The 20,847-nt window shown below is 31.9% G+C and overlaps 3 protein-coding genes across 3 annotated transcripts; 2 read left to right on the plus strand and 1 right to left on the minus strand.

Annotated features, from left to right (window-relative positions):
- Positions 1-244: 244 nt before the first annotated feature.
- On the minus strand, positions 245-2,174 carry LOC120269225 (WAT1-related protein At4g30420-like). Its single transcript, XM_039276568.1, has 7 exons — positions 1,969-2,174; positions 1,820-1,879; positions 1,625-1,741; positions 1,352-1,559; positions 1,095-1,253; positions 855-1,006; positions 245-776 (listed from the first exon to the last, which is right to left on the minus strand). Exons 1-7 carry the CDS (start codon positions 2,154-2,156, stop codon positions 554-556), a joined length of 1,107 nt encoding a protein of 368 aa, XP_039132502.1. The 5' UTR covers positions 2,157-2,174; the 3' UTR covers positions 245-553.
- A 6,521-nt stretch (positions 2,175-8,695) lies between these two features.
- LOC120269417 (very-long-chain aldehyde decarbonylase GL1-1-like) lies at positions 8,696-13,524 on the plus strand. Its single transcript, XM_039276752.1, has 10 exons — positions 8,696-8,981; positions 9,585-10,041; positions 10,147-10,366; positions 10,988-11,109; positions 11,535-11,791; positions 11,883-11,990; positions 12,394-12,600; positions 12,689-12,799; positions 12,884-13,057; positions 13,138-13,524. The coding sequence occupies exons 1-10, from the start codon at positions 8,925-8,927 to the stop codon at positions 13,291-13,293; spliced, it is 1,869 nt and encodes a 622-aa protein (XP_039132686.1). The 5' UTR covers positions 8,696-8,924; the 3' UTR covers positions 13,294-13,524.
- A 3,231-nt stretch (positions 13,525-16,755) lies between these two features.
- On the plus strand, positions 16,756-18,961 carry LOC120269246 (trihelix transcription factor ASIL1-like). The gene is made up of 3 exons (XM_039276586.1): positions 16,756-16,821; positions 17,383-18,307; positions 18,681-18,961. Exons 2-3 carry the CDS (start codon positions 17,393-17,395, stop codon positions 18,726-18,728), a joined length of 963 nt encoding a protein of 320 aa, XP_039132520.1. The 5' UTR covers positions 16,756-16,821; positions 17,383-17,392; the 3' UTR covers positions 18,729-18,961.
- Positions 18,962-20,847: the final 1,886 nt, after the last annotated feature.

Genomic DNA, 20,847 nt, shown 5'->3' on the forward strand with positions numbered 1-20,847 from the left:
AAGAGGTTAAATGGGAAACCTCATCTTAATTAAAAGTCAAGCTTGGTCTTACGTTTCTCCTGCTTCAACTTTAGATAAGGACAAATAGACACCTTGCCTGAGATATAAATTTTTTTGAAAGGGAGACACATCATGTGAAGATTCTTCTTGGGTTTTGCCAACTAAGTTGGTGTGTGGCTTTTTGAAAGGAATCAAAGCTTTTTCAAAGCACCTGTTTATTGAATGGTTGTATGTGGCGAAGTGGTATTCTTTCTGATGTTTCTGAAGGCGTATAACTGCACAAGCTTAGCTTATGCATGACTTAAGCCCCTGCCTTCTTTTATTCATTGTTTTAATACAATGTTTTTTTCTTCATCAAAAAGAGAAACTTCAATTCTAATATAGCGCTATGCATATTGATAGACTACAGCAGTTACTAGGTTGACAAGACTTTGTGAAATGTAAAAGTGGTAACTGGTAGTGATTAAGGATGCATGGCAGAATGTTCTTGATAACTGTCCCCTCTGCTCTCCATATATTATTGCCATGACATGCAGGAAAATTTTCAACTTTGCTATTTAGTTTCTTCTTCTTTCATCTGGCTCTCATGGTTTGTTCTCCCATCCAATAGAGGCTCTGCCAAGTTGCTCTCACAGTCCTGCCAGTGTTTAACAACTGCCACAGTGGTTCTTGGAGAGTCTTCTGTTAGATTTAGTTCTCCCTCTTCATTTATATCCTTGGCTTTACCCCATAAAACCATATACAATCCGGTGATAACAGCAACAATACCTGCCAAGCTGAAAACTCCATATTGTTATTGTTTAGTTTTTCAGGCCTCAAAAAAAAGCTCTGGACTTTTTTTTTTCTAACTATACCTTCCTGTATAAAGTTCTTCACGGAGCAGGACAGAAGCCAAGATGGTAATAATCACAGTACAGAGTGGGCTGAACATGGCAGAGAACAGAGGCCCTCTTTTTGATATGCACCAAGCTTGAACACTTACTGTAAGAGCAGATCCCATTACTCCCTGTATACAAATTTTTTTTTATATCAATGCTTCCATTCCTCTTGCATATATATATATATATATTGGTTTGTTTGGTTTAGATACTTACTGTGTATAGACAACAGAACCACTGAAAACGTGAATTGATCTTCCAAATACTTAGGCTTGGTTCAACAAAAACAGTTAGGATAGCTGACAGGATAGTTGATAAGAAACACATCCAAGTTGCTAATGAAAGTGGATCCAGATAGCTTTTGCATATCAGTCCCTTTTTGTTTTTTTCCAGAAAAGAGAAGATGTTTTAGCTTTTAATTCTATATATGTACTTGGAAAACATATATGGACCACCAAAATTATTGCATTTACCTGCAATATTAACCAGATTGATCCACAACAATTGCTTGCTATTAGAAAGAGGAAGCCTATCATCAAATCCTCCCATTTTGAATGTAACTCAAAGTTCAGAATCTTTGGACCTTTGAACACTGCCATGGAAACAGCTCCTCCAACACATGTTATTGTGCCGAAGATTTTAGCCATGCTTCTTATGCTCCTTATTTCTACCTTCTCTAATCTGCTCTCAAAAGTCAGAACATTTGTTTGTGATACTGAAAAATTTCTGTTAGTGAATTTATTTACCCTATAGAAACTGCCATGACAAAGGTTATTACAGGAGTTAGATTGCCCACAGCACTAGCCAATGTAGAACTTGCCAGCTTTAGTCCTTGATAGTATGCAAACTGATTCAGTGTTGAACTACAAATAAAAACACAATCACTAATACATCAAATCAAAGTCTAACAACAGAGAACTACTAGTAATAAATGTTCTTACCCAATTAGAGCAGCCATAAATACCACAGTGAAACCTTTTACTCCCAATGCTTCCTGATTTCTTCTTTTCCAAATGAGACTAGAAATCAGTATACATAGATAAATAAATGGCTTTGTGTAGAAAAAAGAGAGAAAGAGAGAAAGAGAGACCTTCTTTTGAGGAGAGTAATAGGTGCTAAGACTAGAGTTGCCATAGCTTGCCTGTAAACAGTATAAACCATAGGATTCATGCCTTGTGTTAAGACAGACTTAGCTAAGAGTGCATTGATTGCATAGATCCATTGCAAGGCAAACATGGACAACTCTGGTTTGTACTCTTCAAACCTCCATCTCCCCATCTCCACTCACTAATCAAAACCTTCACCCCTTAAGAACTATATACACCATCAACATTACATGTATATTTATGTGTTTATCTCTAGTGATGCCAAAAACCATTGAGTTTTAATTATTTATTTCAATGTCTTGTCATTGTTTGTCTTCTTTTTCAAACTCTATAGTGTTGTTGTTGTCTGAGTGTCCAAGCTGTTGTTGGGTTGTGATGTTCTGTTTGCATGTGAAATGGTGAGAGTTGCAGAGAGGAAGGTGGTATTTGTTGAAGTATGTGTTTGCTGGTTACACGTCACATGATTCTGTGATTGATTAGGGTTTAGAATCTTTAGTAGAAAACAAATAATGCAAGTACTTGTTTAATTATCATGTTCTTGATCTTCATTCATTGTTTTGTTTTGTTTGTGAGATTGTCTTGTGTGCTTGTGTGTATATGACAGTGTTAGTGCTTTGTATCTTTGTGCATTTTATTTATTTATTTATTTTTATTTTCATATATATATCTATAGTTCAAGATTGCTTTATATGAAGAATAAAAATTATTCAAAATGTTGTTTGATGTTATGAAGGTCAATTTATATATATATATATATATATATATATATATATATAAATTTTGGAAGACACAGGCAAAGATTATTATAGGAGAAATTATAGAGTTTTTATACAAAACTGAAAGATTTCAGATGTAATTAGAAACTTTTCTTTTTAATATTTACATAAATTATATCCATTTGTGTATGATTTTTTTTTACTAATTTATAATAGAAGGCATTATATATATTTAGCAAGAGTTTATATTTATGCAGAGAAATTAGAAAAAGTTTATCCTTTTTTTTAAAAAAAATGATAACTTAGAAACAAATCACACACTAATTTGAATATTGTTAATAAGCAATAATGAAGGAGAAAAGGAAAGTTTGCCATTTTTAGTGGCGCCATATTAAACTTCACCATTAATTTCCAAAATTAAAAAAAAATCCATTTATGATTTATATATGTAAAAATATTAGTATGTTTGCTAATGAGCACAGGGTCTTTTGTGTAAGGTGTTTATGTTTCAATAAAAAGATGTGTTGAAAAGTTAGATTCGAACTTCAACTGCACTGAGCCGATGCATGTCCCTAATGTGAATTGTCTATTTTTATTAAAAAAAAAAATAACCTGTTTGATTCTTGTTTTCTTATATAGACATTAAACATGTTTTTTTAAATAATCAAAATTAGAAGGAAGTCAAGTCATGGAGTTAACATAATTTTATTTATTTATTTTCTTTACATTTTAAATTAGCCACTGTTTGTCTGTAAAGTGAGGCCCTTTGTTTGGTAGAATTTTCTTTCAAGGAAAAAATAATCCAAATGCTAACAAGAGAAAAAAAAAAAAACATAAAAAAGGAATAATAATTTGAGATTAAAAAAACAATCAAAATAAAAAAAATTACTAAATTAGCCAACGACGATTTGGACTATTGGCATTGGGTTCTTTGCGTAAGGTGTTCGCCTCGAGTGTCGAGCGTGGCTCTCCGAGTTCGATCCCTATCTCGCGCAAGATGAGGGCACGGTTCGGTGATGAGCGCGACTCCCTCACGTGTTCGTCCCTGGGTTTTGGCGCTTATCGTCTTTCTCAAAAATTACTAAACTAATTCCAAATCCAATCTATGTTTTAATTTTTATTTTTTTAAAGAGGCCCACCCCAAGTTTGAGGAAATATCCGAAATTAAAATTAATAAAATTCATTTATTTCAGAATTACATCCAAACTTTATTGCTAAATTAAAATTATTACAAATTGCATTTTTATTTTTGTTCTATATATATATTATATATATTCAACACTATAAAATTAGCTGCTAAAAGAATCAACACTATAAATTGCCTTCTTTCGCTATCTATTAAATGGTAACCAACCAACAGATATACACAATTACACAGATATTATTGTAAAAAGCAAAAAAAGAAAAAAAAAAGATAATATAGGATACTATTAAATTAAATTCAACTAACATTAACTACCAAATAAAGACATAATTATGGGTATTGAAAAGGGTCCATTATCATCCACACTAATCGATAAACATAATTTCATCTAATCAATTTAGGATTAAGATTTAAGTTAGTCTAAACACTTCCCCCATGTAACCACATTTTTATTTTATCGAAAACATTAGTCTAAATCCCTCCTCAATTTTTTTATGGATAACTTAAACGATAATGACTGATAACCTTTCAGTCAATTAGCACCGGATCTTTTGCATAGTATATTTATGTTCTACAGATGAAATAAATTCATACTTTGACTTACACAGAGATAAAGGCTCAAGTGTATTATGATAGTAATTCTATATCTGTGCATGCCCTTAATACGTGGCTTGTCTAAATTACATTAAATAATAAAAAAAATGACTTTCATGACTTTGATGATGTGAATGAATGTTTTGATATTTTTTTGTTTTGAGATTCTCAATAGTTCAAAATAAAGAATTTGGATTGAAGATAACAAAATGACATTGCTTCAAGATCTTGTTAATTGAACAATGTTAGTGACTGGTGAGCTAACACATACATATATATATATATATATATACATATAAAAATTTAAGGCAGAGTTGGGCAGTAGTTCACTTCTTGGTAGCCCAAAATGATATCTTCCTTCAATTTTTATAATTTTTTTTTAATATCCAAAAGTTAGTAACAAATCAGGCAACCAAACACAAAAAAATTTAAGTTCAATATTGATTTGTTAATAAGACAATGTTTCTTGAAAAGGAAGAGATAGATATTCAAAACATGTTATACTCTTAAAACTTTTGTTTTAATTAAACAATTAAGTTAGTTATTTAGATTTGATAAGTAGATAGATAGGTAGATATCCAAAGGTTTTAATGCACATAACTATGTATTATGAGAGCACCATTTATAAGTTCTTTTAATATGATATCTTCATTTATTTATTATGATATCAAAGTTTGAGCAATTAGTTTAGCTTATAGAATTAATTTTTTTGTTATTTATCATATAATAAAAATTTATTTTGGTTATATTAAGAAATATCTAATATCAATTTAAAATCTATTTAAAGTTAATATATAATTAATACTCTAATCTCCATTCAAACACAATGAAAATTAAGAAAAAAAAATTAATATAATTCTCAAATTTAATACAAATTCATTCAACTTGGTTTTATCTTTAACTATAGGTCCTACTTCATATACTTAAGTTTTCATTAAATTAACAGAGATTATGAGATGCATGGTAGCACATCATTTTAATAAGATGTTAACATCAATAAAAAAACAAAAATTAGAAGAAATGTTGCAATAGTTTTTTCTTCGTAGATGGAGGTATATACCACATTTATTTATATATTTTAACTTAATAATAATTTTTCGTATGAGTATATCAAACCAATTAATATATAGTTAAAAGAAAAGGCAAAAATATAAAAAAACATTAAGCTACAAAGATGAAACAGTAAAGCGAATAATTATCATAATAAAACCTCCTCCGAGTCATCGAAATTCCAATTTTGTTTTTTATTTAATTGCATGAAAATTTTCTACTATGAAAATAGAATTTGTTTTCCTCAAACACACTAAAATTTTTAATTAAAATATTGTAACCGCATGAAATTAAATCATAAAAAGTAAAAAATAGTCAAAATGATTCAATTAAAATATAAGATAAGTTAACCCCTTGTCCCCTTGTCTCATACTATTGATTAACAAACATATTTGAATGCCAATATACTAAAGCATGTCTTAAATTTAATTTTCATTTGTTGTTTCCACTTATGTTCAACTAAACCGAATAAGTTGATGGATGTGGGTAGCCTTCATATAATAATTAGTACTAAAACACAAGTTTCATAAAAAAAAATTATATATTTTTCAAAGTTCTTTCTTTTTAATGTAAGTAGAGATGACCAAGAAATCTTAATCAAGAATTAATAATTTAGGTTGCTTACAAGAAAGTGTAAAAAAAAATATTACTTATATTGTCCTATCAATTTTTTAATTTTCTTTTATTATTTTAGAAAGCTAAAAGGAAAACACATGTTAAATTTATTCGATGATGTCAATCATGTTTATGTTATGAATAAAATCGTATGAAAGAAAAGTACAAAATCAATCTGAGATCATTTTTTATTTAGTTCTCTATGGGCAAGTTTTTTTTTTCAAGTGCATCATTAATATTAATAAGGAACCGTGCGTTAGCCCAATGGTAACTACTTATGCAACTCGATACCTCTCAGATTACAATTCACTTTCTAATCCCCTGTAAGAGTTCTGTGTGAAAAATATCTCTCGTTCTCTCCTCCATATTGCATGGCGCGCGGCTATCCCTAGGTGGTTAGTCAAGCCACCCTATGTAACTGGTGCATCTCTATACCCGCTTACCCTTTGCTTTATTGTTTGTCGACTTCATAATATATATATATATATATATAAATTAAAAAAAATATATATTTCTCTTATGTTTACCTATTCTCATACTCAACTACCGATAGTTTTCATTTGAATCATTAACCAATGTTTAGACTAATCATAAGATATGTAAATACATAAATCAATTTGTTCTCTTAATCACTGATATGATATCTTTGACTCAAATTCACAAAACCAAACAGATATACAAACCGAAGTTTCCATTGATCAACTCTTTCATAATAAAAAACTAAATAATAATAATAATAATAATAATAATAATAATAATAATAATAATAATAATAACATAGAAAAACTTCTCAAAAGTCCAAATTACAACAACCAACACCATCTCATTTTTATTACAACAAATGTCAAGCCTTTTCTCTTCATCACATTATTATATATATATATATATATATATATGAAGATATATACATAAATAAAATATATATATCATGGTTTTCTCATGGAGAAACCATGACTTCATGAGTCATGACCTACTACACTTGCTTGTTGGCTTGTTTGGCTTGTAAAATTCCAACTTATGAATTACCATGAAGAAGTAAAATAAGCAAAGATGAGCCACGTTTTGGGTGCAAGATGTCCAAGTTCAAGTCATCATTCATTGTTTCTTGTTTTCTTTTCAAACACTTCATGTAGAGATGGTGAACTGTTTAACCTCTTTTTGATTTGTTTTGATCTAGAAAACTAGATGGGCAAACATACCAAGAAAACTACTTATTTTCCTTTTATTTTATTTTATTTTGAAATCCAAGTGTTTGATTTAATTATTCGAGTCATATTTTTACTTACATTTGTATGTATATATCTTATTCATAATTTTTATTATATAGGTTAGAAAGAAGAAACACATTGCATCATTTGTTTTTTCACCTTAATCATGTTAATCATATTAATTAATGCAGCAATTTTTTTTTTAAACTTATGGTGTTGTTTCCCTAATTAGGTTTGCAATTTTTTTTTTAATAAGGGTAATAAACACAATTACTTTTAGGGATAAGAGCACAAGAAACAATATAAGCCCACACGTGTGCCTTCACTTGGCTAATACAGAAATTGAGTTGCAAACTCACATCCATAGCCGGAGACTTGTGACACCACTGTATCCGGCGCATTTTAAACCTGGGCAATGAGCATCCCACATACTATATCTTTTATAGTGGGGTTAGTATCACTGGACCAAAGATTTTTAATGATATGTAAATATTTAACTGATATTTTCAAATTAGATAAAATACATATATTAAATAAGAAATTTCGCTCAATTATACGTTTCTTAGGTCATATTCATTCCTATACAGAGCTTTTAAATGGATTGGACGGCCAAGCATGTTTTGAAACATGTAGATAAAAATCTAGTACTTGGATTCTATAATTTTTAGGCACTTAATTATGTCTTTTTCTTTCAAATATTGTACTTAGTATGTTAGGATATAATAACAACTAAAATTGATATATAAATAGCATTTTAAATCTCACTTTCAAACCCCCTTTTATCTGGGTAATTCTACACTCAATTTCCACCCTCGTCTCTCTCTCTCTACATATTTGTTCTCTGTTTTTACTTTTAATTCTTAAATCTACAAACATTTATAAACATATGTAAATAACATATTGTGTGTATATATATATACGTATACTATATTGAACATAATTTATCTACTTATTAAAACATTTATATTTTTAGTATATATATATATATATATTATAAATGATAAGTAACAATATCTAACGTAGCTTTGTTTATTCAATTTTTTTTCTTAAAAAAAAAAGCAACAATAAATTTCTATACATTATTATATATAAATATTCAACTGAATAAGTGCTGTTTACAAGCAGTGATCACTTTGTCTTTATAAATTAAAATTACTACATAAATTAAAAAATCACCAGCTATTAATGACAGACATAGCTTATCTACACAAAATAAAAAATAATAAATAAATAAAAGTAACAAAATAAATAAATAAATAATAATAATAATAATAATAATAATGGCTCCACCACCATGCAATTGTTTGACAATGTCCACAATCCCAAAGTAGTTCATCTTCCAAATGACTATATATATACACACACACACACACAATCCCACACACCATTCCTCTTAACTCCCCTCTTCTTCCTCTTCTTCTTCTTCTTCTTCTTCTTCTTCTTCTCTACATATATAGAAAGAAACAGTAGTGTGATCCTTCTCTTCTTCTTCTTCTTCTTCTCTACATATATAGAAAGAAACAGTAGTGTGATCCTTCTCTTCTTCTTCTTCTTCTTCTTCTTCTTCTTCTTCTTCTTCTTCATCATCATCATCATCTTGGGTGGTGACATTGATGATGGTGGCTGCTCCCTTGTCTTCCTGGCCTTGGGAGCACCTTGGCAACTACAAGGCATGCAATCCTTTCTCTTTCTCTACCTCTCTCTCATGTGTACAAACTTGTTATCTTTTTCTCTGCATGCATGTCTGACTACAGTTTTACTCTATTTACTGTGCTTGTACATCCATGCTCTCTCTGTCTGTAGACTTATTCAATATATGTTTACTTGTCTTTTGACTCTTTTGCTTCTGCATGTCTGAAGATGAAGGTTTCCTGTCTCTCTCTTTCTCTCTCTCTCTACTCTTGTTTCATATGTACCATACAAATACATATATTCTCATCTCTGTTTCTATATGTCCAAAAACTGAAGCCTTTTGCTCTCTCTTTATATATATACATATATATATATATATACATGTATAAATACTTGTCTTCCTTTCTTCATGTCTGAAACTAAATCTCTTCTCTGTTGTCCTCTTTCTCTACACTTGCTTCATGTCTGCATGCTTCTCTAAATATGAAATATATAATATACATATACATATATATATATATATAGCTTCATGCATGCATAGTTTTGATTGTTTCTTCATTAATTCTGAAGATAAAGTCTAGCTTCTCTTTCTTTCTGCATGTCTGAACATGAACCTTCAATCTTTTCTCTGTTTTTTACAGTACGTACTGTGCGCACCACTGATTGGCAAAGCCATGCATGCATGGGCATGCACACACCACTTCCAAGCTCACTCATGGCCACTCCACGTCCTCACTCTCCTCGCTCTCCGCGCCATCATCTACCAACTCTGGTGCTCCTTCTCCAGCATGCTTTTCCTCACTCGCCGCCGCCGTGTCCTCACCGCCGGCGTTGACTTCTCCCAAATCGACTCTGAGTGGCACTGGGACAACTTCCTTATCCTCCAAACTCTCCTTGCTTCCTTTGCCTACCTCTCCTTCCCTTCTCTTTCCTTTCTCCCATTCTCCAACTCCAAAGGCTTTCTCTTTGCTCTTCTTCTCCATGCCTTCCTTTCAGAACCTTTGTTCTATTTCATTCACAAGTGTTTCCATAAAGGCACTCTCTTTTCTCACTACCATTCCCTTCATCACTCCTCCAAGGTACCCCATCCTTTCACAGGTATATGCCCTTAAAAAAAAAAGCTTAATTAGTGTGTTCTGACCTCTCTTTAATGGTGTCATTTACTTCTTCTCACACTACTTGTTGTTGTTTGGAATTTTGTAGCTGGGTTTGCAACTCCATTGGAGCACCTTGTGCTGAGTTTGGTCATGGCTGTGCCTCTTGTAGGGGTGTCCTTAATGGGACTTGGCTCTGTGTCCTTGATTTTTGGCTATGTGTTGCTCTTTGATTTTTTAAGGTGTTTGGGACATTGCAATGTGGAGATTTTCCCTCATAAACTCTTCAAGGCTTTTCCCCTCCTCAGATTCCTCATCTACACTCCTACGTATGTACTCTCTCTTTCTCTCTCATTTATTGATTCATTGATTGATTGGTTTGTTTGTTTGTTTGTTTGTTTCCTCATAAATTTTGCTTTCTAGGGTTTCAATTTTTGTAGTACTTCACCCTTTTCTGTTTTACTGTTGTTCTTCTTCAATGGATTGGAAGTCTAGGGCTTCCAATTTGATCAATTGCTCTGTAAATTCTTTTGTCCCACACAATTGGTGAATGGTAATAATCTAGTGTTTCAATTTTACTAACACTTTTCACTTTTTGGTTTTGCTGTTGTTTCTTAATCAATAGATTGGAAATCTAGGGCTTCTTCCAATTTGATAAATTGCTCAGTAAATTCTTTTACAATTAGTAGAAGGTTGTAATCTAGGCTTCAAATTGATGGATTTCTTAAGACTTTGGAAAACCCTAAGAAAATTCTCAAAAGGGACCACAAGTCACACAATTGCTGCTGTGTGTTAGGTGTGCTTCCCTGGGCCCTTTTCTCTTTTCATTTTCAAGAGTACAACTCCCAAAACCTACTTCCTTTTCTGCTCATCAAACTCAACAACCTAATTAAATCATACAGATATTCAATCTTTTGTTTGATGTACTGATTTGTTTATCTCATATGCAGATACCACAGCATTCATCACATGGACAAAGACTCAAATTTCTGCCTTTTCATGCCACTCTTTGATCTTTTGGGTGGAACTCTAAACCCTAATTCATGGCAACTGCAGAAGGAAATCAGCTCAGGTTTGTTTAAAACTTTGAATCTGAATGCATTCAAGGACAATTTGCACAGTAAGTCAGTAACCCTATCTAGCCCACTTGAGCAGCTGAATTGAATGTCCAGTTGCATGATTCTGAGTCCCTTTCTGCCATCCCAGTGCCAGACTTTTTTTTTTTCTCTGGTGTTTGTGATGCCTCTGTAGAAAAAACTCTGGCCTTATTCACTTCAATTAAGAATTAGGGTTTGTTTGTAGGACCATCTAGGTCAAAAAAGTTCTGCCAAAGGTTTAAATGCTCTGCTGGTTTCACTGTTGAATATTAGATATGGTCCATCAATGCAAGAAGTTATGTTGCAGTAATAGTTCCTCTGTTTGACATTGTTTGCATTTATACTTGTTGTTGGCTCAATCCATACTAAATTTTTTTTATATAAAATTGCTGCAATGCAGGGAAAAATGATCAAGTTCCTGACTTTGTATTCCTACTGCATATCGTCGATATAACATCATCTCTTCATGGACCGGTTGTTTTCCGTTCATTCAGTTCACTTCCATTCACAACTAAACTTGCCATCTTGCCAATGTGGCCGTGTGCGTTTATCGCCATGCTCTGCATGTGGGCTTGGGCGAAGACATTCCCCGTCTCATTTTACAATCTCCAGGGAAAATTGCATCAATTGTGGGTGGTTCCTAGATATGGTTTTCAGGTGCTAAAATATCACAAATCAATTCATATCACTGACACTTTAACTGAAACATAAATTAACTTACAACACAATGCTCCATCCAATTCTGCAGTATTTCTTGCCATTTGCCGCCAATGGTATCAATAAACTGATTGAACAAGCCATCTTGAGAGCCGATGAGATCGGCGTCAAAGTCCTCAGCCTTGCAGCATTGAACAAGGTTAGCTTCTCAGAAAAACATACAACTCGCTGCCATGCATGTCAGTAAAATTTAAAGCTTGACAAAGAATGAGGAAACTTGTCAGTGTTCATTGTCTTTATGAACTATGATTTCCTAAATTTGCAAATATGGTGTTTAAATGCCACATGAAAGCCATGTGAACTTGTATTAATAGGTAGTCAGTAGACATTAGCTTGTTCTTTCTTTCTGGTCTTTTATCCTGGTAAATGGGGCAGATGACCCACCAAGCCTTAACTGATACTCAGTTATGGTGACTGCTTGCTTGTCTTAAATGCAACAAAGGATGAAGCTTTTTTTTTTTTAATTATTAGTTGGATCAAGAGTAACATAATGTGGAATGGGATTAGAGCTTCAATTTAATTCTCTTTTTTTTTTTCTGCAGAATGAATCACTTAATGGTGGTGGGACATTGTTTGTGAACAAGTACCCGGATTTAAAAGTTCGAATCGTCCATGGAAACACTTTAACAGCAGCGGTGATCATTAATGAGATTCCTAAGGATGTGAAGGAGGTGTTCTTGACAGGAGCTACCTCCAAGCTTGGCAGAGCCATTGCATTGTATCTATGCAGGAAGAAAATCAAAGTTTTGGTAAGCTAGTTAACTCCATCACTTTTTTCTTGTAAACAATCAGCACAAGATGTGCTTTTTTAAACATTTGAATTGGATTGAATTGTAGATGTTAACACTTTCAACTGAGAGATTTCAAAAGATCAAAAAGGAAGCACCACCAGAATACCAACAGTATATTGTTCAAGTGACCAAGTATCAAGCTGCGCAGCATTGCAAGGTATCATGTGATACTACAAGATGATTAGACTTTGCAAACTCTATCTAAATCTAACTTTTGTTAAATCTTCTGAAATGTATGAAGACATGGATTGTTGGTAAGTGGTTGTATCCTCGGGAACAACGGTGGGCACCGTCGGGCACTCATTTTCACCAGTTCGTCGTTCCACCTATATTCGGGTTCAGGAAGGACTGCACTTATGGGAAATTAGCTGCAATTAAGCTGCCTAAAGATGTTCAAGGACTCGGAATGTGTGAGGTATGTACTCTATTTAATTTTGTTTTACCCGAAAATTCACTTATGGAAAACTTCACTGATTGTTTCGGCAATGTTAACAGTATACACTTGACCGAGGAATTGTACATGCGTGTCACGCCGGAGGCGTGGTGCATTGTCTGGAAGGATGGACACATCATGAGGTCGGAGCAATCGATGTGGACCGGATCGACATTGTCTGGAATGCAGCCATGAAACACGGCTTAACACCAGTCTGAAAAAAGAAATAAAAAAATTACTGAAAGCTGCTCACAAGTCATATATAACCAAAGCCCAGAGCATTCTTCGAATTATTTTCTTTTTTCTCTTCTATTTTGTCACACATATTGCATATAGATATCGACGCTGATGCTATGCTTGTCTTAGGAACTCGAAGCTACGTTTATGTACTACTATTATTACTTCAATTAAATTTTCTCACTTGAATGTGTTTGGTGAGAAGTTCACAATCCATAAATCCTTTAATGTTTTTGGGTTGCAGAAAAACTGGGGAAGGTGAAGTTGCAAATGGTAATGTCAGTATCATTCAAACTTACCTTTTTTACTTCATACATTGAATGGAATTAATCAACCCCACAAGTTACTGTTAAGATTACTTGCATGATGAGCAATGTTCAGAAAATAAATAAACATATATTTGTCACCAATCTCCAGCTCTGAAAATTGAATAAGTTTGTGTAAGATCATACCACTTCCTATTTCTCACAAACTAAAAGAAAATTAATTTGTTAAAAGACACATAAATGATACTGCATTCTGCTTTTGTTTTCATTGTATTCAAATATTAATCTATACATAGCTTTTACCTTCTTTTTTTAAAAAAAAAAAAAGAAAAGAAAAATTGCAGAAACTGAACATTTTCTTTAGCTGAGTTGTTTGTTTGGTGGAAAACAATAAAAAACAACCATATCAATGAGTGAGTTATTTGCAATTCTGAATGAAAATTACTGAACGTCATGCAAGTGTACCTCTTTATCTGTCTCTGCATGGAAAATGGCATGAGTTGTTGGAATTCAGAAAGAATTATAAATCCGAAAAAGCTTCATATAGTCAACCACTGGATAACCCAATGGTATGACACCAAAATATAAAGGGGAGGTCATGGGTTCAAATCCATCCTCCAACTGTACTGTTCACTGTACTGTTTATACCCTCCTCCGACTGTACTGTTCACTGTACTGTTTATACATTGTTTATCCGGGATTCTTATACTATTCTCATACTGTACATATGCTGTATATCTGGATTCCAGTATTGTTCAGTACTGTTTATATTCATATAAAAAGAGCGTTTCTCGTCTATTATTCAAAAAAAAAAGCTTCATATAAATGAAAACTTATTTTTATGGTTATTATAATTGTTGTTTTTAATAAATAAATTAAGTAAAATTATGAACTATAAATCACACATGAAGTGTGTAAAAGATTCATGCTATTTGTGCATTGCATTCATGTCTATTTATTTATCTCTCTTTATAAGAGATTTCTAAGAACATCACCAAACATATCAATATGAACAAATTGAGACATAGAGATATGGGAGGAAATTGATCAAAAAATTTAATTACTCTAACTTTTTAATATAAACAATAATAATTTAGTAAATTTACTAAAATTTTGAATGCTCCAAGAAATATCCGAACTCGGATTTTGGCTCAGATTAGCTCAGATAAAAATGATTGAGATGATTGTGATGAATGAAAATCCATTAACATGTAGAATAATGCACATCTTCTTGCAGATAAGTAGGATAAGATTCTCTCCTTCTATTTTTACATTTTACTAATAACTTGATAGAGTTTTCTAAGAAAGAAAGCCTACAACAGTGGATATTGAAATTTGTAATACAAGATTCAAATCATCTGTTTATTTTATAATTCAAAATATTTTTTTCACAGTATCATTTATGATGTAAGTGACATAAGAAATGAATTAATATAGTTTTTGCAATTTTTTTATTGTTCTTCATCAATACATATATATATATATATATATATTTATTTATTTATTTATCCCTTAAAAAGTCTTCCCATAAAAGCTCTTTTTTAAGGAACATTTGCCCAATTCCTACCCCCAAGCAAATCTTATTATTTGCATACATGCCATCAAACTTTTTTAAATTGGTTTATAGTAATAAATAGTCATTATTTTTGAACTTAGTATTATAATATTAATAATAAATATTAAGATTGTATAAATAAATAATTATTTCATAATTTTTTTGTTAATATGTCATATCGGGATAATCTGCTGAAATCGCCACAATTGTTGACTTGCCCTTCAATGGAAAACAAAATAAAAATATTATCCTTCATTGGTTATAAAAATATGTGATTGCATTATAACAAAGTGAGAACTTTTAGATTTGATCCATACACATTTTACACAAAAATTAAAATTGTCTTTAGCTTGACAGATTGAGGCCATCCGAACGAAATCAGATAAATTTTATACTTACGATCTTTTTATTTAATAATATTAATAAATAAAATTCTTGATATCCATATTATTATGTTTAAAAACAAGTGATGAAAATCTTTTCATCCAAGCTTTCTTTAGAGGAACATTTGCCCATTTCCTATTGGTTGGGCATTTTTTCCCCCAATTTTTTTACATATACACCCAAAGGAAATATTATTATTTGCATGCATGCCATCAAACTTTTTAAAATTAGCTTGTAGTCATTAATAGTCATTTTTTTTAACTTAGTATTATATAATATTAAAAATAAATATTAAGATTGTATAAAAAAGTAATTATTCTATATTTTTTTGTTAATATGTCATATTGGGATAAATATGAGCCACAATAGTTGAATATGCTGAAATCGTCACAATTGTGACATTCAGTGATTTTTTTTGACTTTTTACATACTTATACAAGAAATAAAATAAAATAAAATATTAATCTTATCTCTAAAGATTTTTTCATCCAAGTTTTTTTTAGAGGATCATTTGCTCATTTTCTATTGGTTGGGTAATTTTTCCCCCAATTTTTTTATATATATACCCCAAAGATATTTTATTATTTGCATACATGCCATCAAACTTTTTAAAATTGGTTTATAGTAATTAATAGTTATTATTTTTTGAGCTTAGTACTATATAATATTAATAATAAATATTAAGTTCCCTTTCAAATCCTCTTAGGGTGAGAAATGAGAATACAAGTCCTACTACTAATTGACTAACCATTTAGCTTAAATGATATGCCAATCAATAAAAAAACAAAATTTTTTTTTTATATAAACCATTCAATAAATACAAGGTTTAAGTCAATAATGATATTAAATTTATTTAAAAAATCACATTAAACTCAAGCCATAATATCCGGTTGACTTGAGTGATCATAGTCGTCCATTTAGTCAGGGTGGTCCCATCTATCAAAGATTTGCTGTTAAGCTCGTTGCATCAAACACCATTGCTTGTCAAGCATCCACCACACATGTGTCTCGAGATCCATACCTGATCTCGATCTCGAGACAAACGTACGGTCAATATCGCGCACATGTCTTTTTTCGAATGTTACGCTGTTGACTTGTGAACCCACTTCCCGCGCTAATGATTCCGACAACAAACTTGCCCAAAGATCAATCGGACGGCCAAGATTTTGACACGTGTAACATTGTGATTGGTTAATAGTGTTAGAACAGCGGATTGGCTGTTGATAGTCTCTCTCTTTCAAAGGTGCCAAACAAGGTCTCAGTGGTGCGATTTCTCCCCCAAATCTCTGCCCGGGATCAGATGAGTATGAATTCCATGTGTTTGTTGATCTGATTTGTGTTTGATTTTGTGTTTTATTGTTTTGAGAATTTGAGATTGCTGGGTTTGTTGAGCTGTTGGTTTGATAATGTTCAGAAAGTTTGGATCTTTTGGGAAATTTTAGGTTTTTTCCAGTTTGATTCCTTGTTTTTATTTTTTTATTGTTAAACCCTAAAAAGTTTGGATCTTTGTATTAAATTAGACTCTAAATCACACAAAGATGAGGTCTTTTCCTGTTTGATCCTTGTCTCATGGAATCTTGTGCATTAAATTTTGTTTGATTTGCTTTTGAGATGTTTGTTTTGGAATGTTTGCTCATTTAAGGCGTGAAATTGTTTGTTTTCATGGTGTTTGGTGGTGTTGGGCATCCAAAAACCCTTGAAAACATTTGGAAATTTGAGGCCTTTATCCACTTCAATTCCTTGTTTTCTTCAACCAAACCCTAGAAATTTTAGAATTTTAGATCTTTGTCTGAGATCAGGTTAACTGAATCCTTGATTTTGGATAGCATAGATCATTCAGGCTTGAGTGGTTGATGTTTTTGAAGTTTGAAACATATGGATGCCAACAATGAAGTAGAGACACATCATTCTCATCCTATGAATGCACAAGAACCATCATTTCTGATACCGAAATGTCCTGATAGAATCCGAAGAGATGAGTGGAGTGAGGATGGTGTCTTAAGCCTTCTAGAGGTTTATGAATCCAAGTGGGCATCCCGAAACCGTGCCAAGCTGAAGGGAAGTGATTGGGAGGACATTGCTAGTCAGGTATCAGTCATGTGTTCCGGCACCAAGGCCTTCAAGACTCCAAGTCAATGCAAGAACAAGATTGAGTCCATGAAGAAGAGGTATCGAGCGGAATCAGCGCTTGCGCAACAACCTAATTGTTGCTCTTTGTGGAAGTTTTATCCGCAAATGGAGAGTTTACTGAAAGGAGTCGCTAAATCCCCTGCTCAAGAGATTCAAACTGTGAAGAAGGTCGAGGCCGATGTGGACATAGAGGGACAGGTTCAGAATTGCAACCAAAATGATGACCATGAGGATGATGATGGATCACAAACTTTGCCGGTGAATGTGAATGTAAGTAATGGCGATGGCAATGGCAATGAGAAGAAAGTAAGTAAAGGTGTTGAAAGTGATGTGAGTGCGATGATGGGTAGGGATTATGATGTTAATGGTAAACGGAGGAAGAGGCGAAGGAGTGAAGTGGCCAAGAGCATTGTTTTGTTGGCTCAATCTATTCTAGAGATTGAGCAAGCAAGGTTGGAAGTTTATAAGGATTCAGAGAGGATGAGGATTGAGGCGGAAATAAAACGTGGGGAAATGGAGCTCAAGAGGACGGAGATCATCACAAAGACTCAATTGCAGATTGCGAGGCTTTTCTCAAAGAGATTGAGGAGGAAGAACAAGAAGAGTTTTAATTCATCATCAAGGACTGAATTCAATGATCAACTACCAGAGGATAGAATGGTTAGTCAAATGTTATGCTCCTTTTTCAATGGCATTTAAGTAACTATATACTTTCTGAATTGTGATTTTTTTTTTCCTTCTTGAGTTCATATCGACGAATAGACTTTCTTGTTCTTATTTCTTTTAATCGATCAGTATGCATAATTATCAACAGTAGTATCAATGATGCAGAAAATGAGGAATTTCAATGAGAATTAGTTGTTAGAAATTCCACTGAACTTCATCAAAGTTATTCAGATTATTTCTGAAACTCAAAGACTCCAAGTTTAATTGTTGTCTGCTTTCAGTGAAGCCTTTCCAACTATTAATTTGTTTACTTTATGATCAAACTGAATTCTTTGAGTAATTAATGGTCCATGATGCTGCATTTCAGGATGATCAATTGCTTCAAGCTGATTATGTCGAAAGCCAAGGTTTATAATTACTTTACCGCATTGTCAATGTATTGATGATCCCTGTATACTACTAGTTAATTACTTCAGAGACCGATAAACCGCAGACAAGATAACCAATTCCTCTATACAATGTAATAAGCTTTCAAGAATTGGATTATCTCCAACTTCTGAATCAATTGTTCTTCACTCATGGCTTTCAGCAGTTTGTTCTTCAAATCAAATGCACTGAAATGGTAAGCAAGCTCTTATCTTATTGTTATTCTGTATATTTGCTTCAATTATTAATGTCCTAAGATCAATTTCTGTCTTCATTTCTATTGAAAATCCATCTCTTTATCAGCGTAATTTTCAGTACTATTGTTGTTTTTAATCCATTTACATGTGTAGCTTTGAAAATATATTTTAAAAAAGGCATAATAAATAATAAAAATATATAATATATGAGTTTAAGAATGTTTATTTAGACAAGACCTATACATATACAAACAAGACAATCCCAAAATCTTCATATCAATCAACCAATAATATTCAAGAGCACATTACACTCCGGTACCTCACGGCTCATTTTACGCTCATCGGAGCAAACTTGGCCATCTTTGCTTTGGTATTCTTTATCGTCTTCTCCGGTATTGCTGTGGTCATCGTTGCGAGACCCAAATACCTTTGTTCAGCAATGCAGTGGCCGGAAAAGAGTCGGTTGTGTGTGTTGTATGCTTGGAAGAGCTAAGATCATCGGCGAGATGCCGGAGACTCCGGCAATGTCGGCATGAGTTTCATGCAAAGTGTATTGATAGATGGCTTGTGAATTCCTTTGCTTGTCCGATGTGTATTATGTGATAATGGTATGATGAATGTTGTGACTTACATTGATTTGATGAAGAAAACATTGGTCATGTTGAATGAATGAGAGCAATTTTTTGTATTTTTTTTCAAAGGGGATAAAAATTTATTAGAAGCATGGTGCAGGTAGAAATACAAGAATTAGCGGAAAGGATATATGATATGAAAGAGTGCGAGAGTTATGCAAAGCCTTTTGAGATAGATCGGTGACACCAATAATTTTCTAGTCTATTGGTACTGTGTATAAGAGTATTCGTATCTTGTTAAAGATACGAGTTCGGATATCTCAGCTTACATGGTTGAGAGCTTAAATGTATTAAGCTATTAACATTTTGCCTCTTATTTTGACGAGTGACCATTATCTATTTCACTCTCTCGATTTAAAAAACTCCAGATTTTTTTTTATTGCGCGGCAAGGAGTATTTTTTTTTAAGACATGGGATGTATATTTATTTTTATGTTTTATTATTAAAATTTTTTGCATACACCCATTTTTTTAATGGTCATAACTTACTTTAGCATCCATTTTATTTATATTTAATAAAAGATTTTGTTTACATTTAATGAAAACCTATTACTTTATTTACTTCTCTTGAGGGTGACACCCTCACCTCAATCAGATCTTTTAAGAAAAAGAAAAACAATTTCACTATTTATTTTTTTTTTAAATTTTTTTTATAATAATACTTTTATAGTATTTTTAGATTTTATTTATTAATACTTTATTTTTTATTTTGTACTTGTTTATAAAAAAGTAAATTGAATATTTATAACTACCACCTTTAGTAATTATTTTTTAGTTTTAAATTATTAATATTTTATTTTTTATCTTGTGCTTATTTATAAAAAAGTAAATTGGATATTTATAACTACCACCTTTACAATTAGAGAGTAATATTTCATTTTTTTTTCTCTTGGGTCCATAGTTGGAAGTTTATTAAAAATTATGTTTCTAACTATTATAATTTCATAGATTAATTTGAAAATAAAAAGGAATATTCTCTTTATGCCGATAGGATATGAATGATGGAATTATTTGAAAAAGAAACCACCACCATCATGACAAGATTTTTTTTTTGTTAAAAATAGGTATGAGCTAAATCATAATAAAAAGCACAAGATGTGGGATTATAAGGAAAATTCTTATTACTATTTATAAAGATGAATATGTCCCCTAGTTCATCCTAAAGAGGAAAAAAAAATAATTTTAAAAAATTAATATTTGTTGTTTTAAATGTATACTTAACTTTATTTTTTTATTTATTTTTGACAAATAGATATACTTCAAAACGATAAACAGAAGCA

The sequence above is a fragment of the Dioscorea cayenensis genome, chromosome 9 (assembly GCF_009730915.1).
Source record: "Dioscorea cayenensis subsp. rotundata cultivar TDr96_F1 chromosome 9, TDr96_F1_v2_PseudoChromosome.rev07_lg8_w22 25.fasta, whole genome shotgun sequence".
Classification (NCBI taxonomy): Eukaryota; Viridiplantae; Streptophyta; class Magnoliopsida; order Dioscoreales; family Dioscoreaceae; genus Dioscorea; species Dioscorea cayenensis.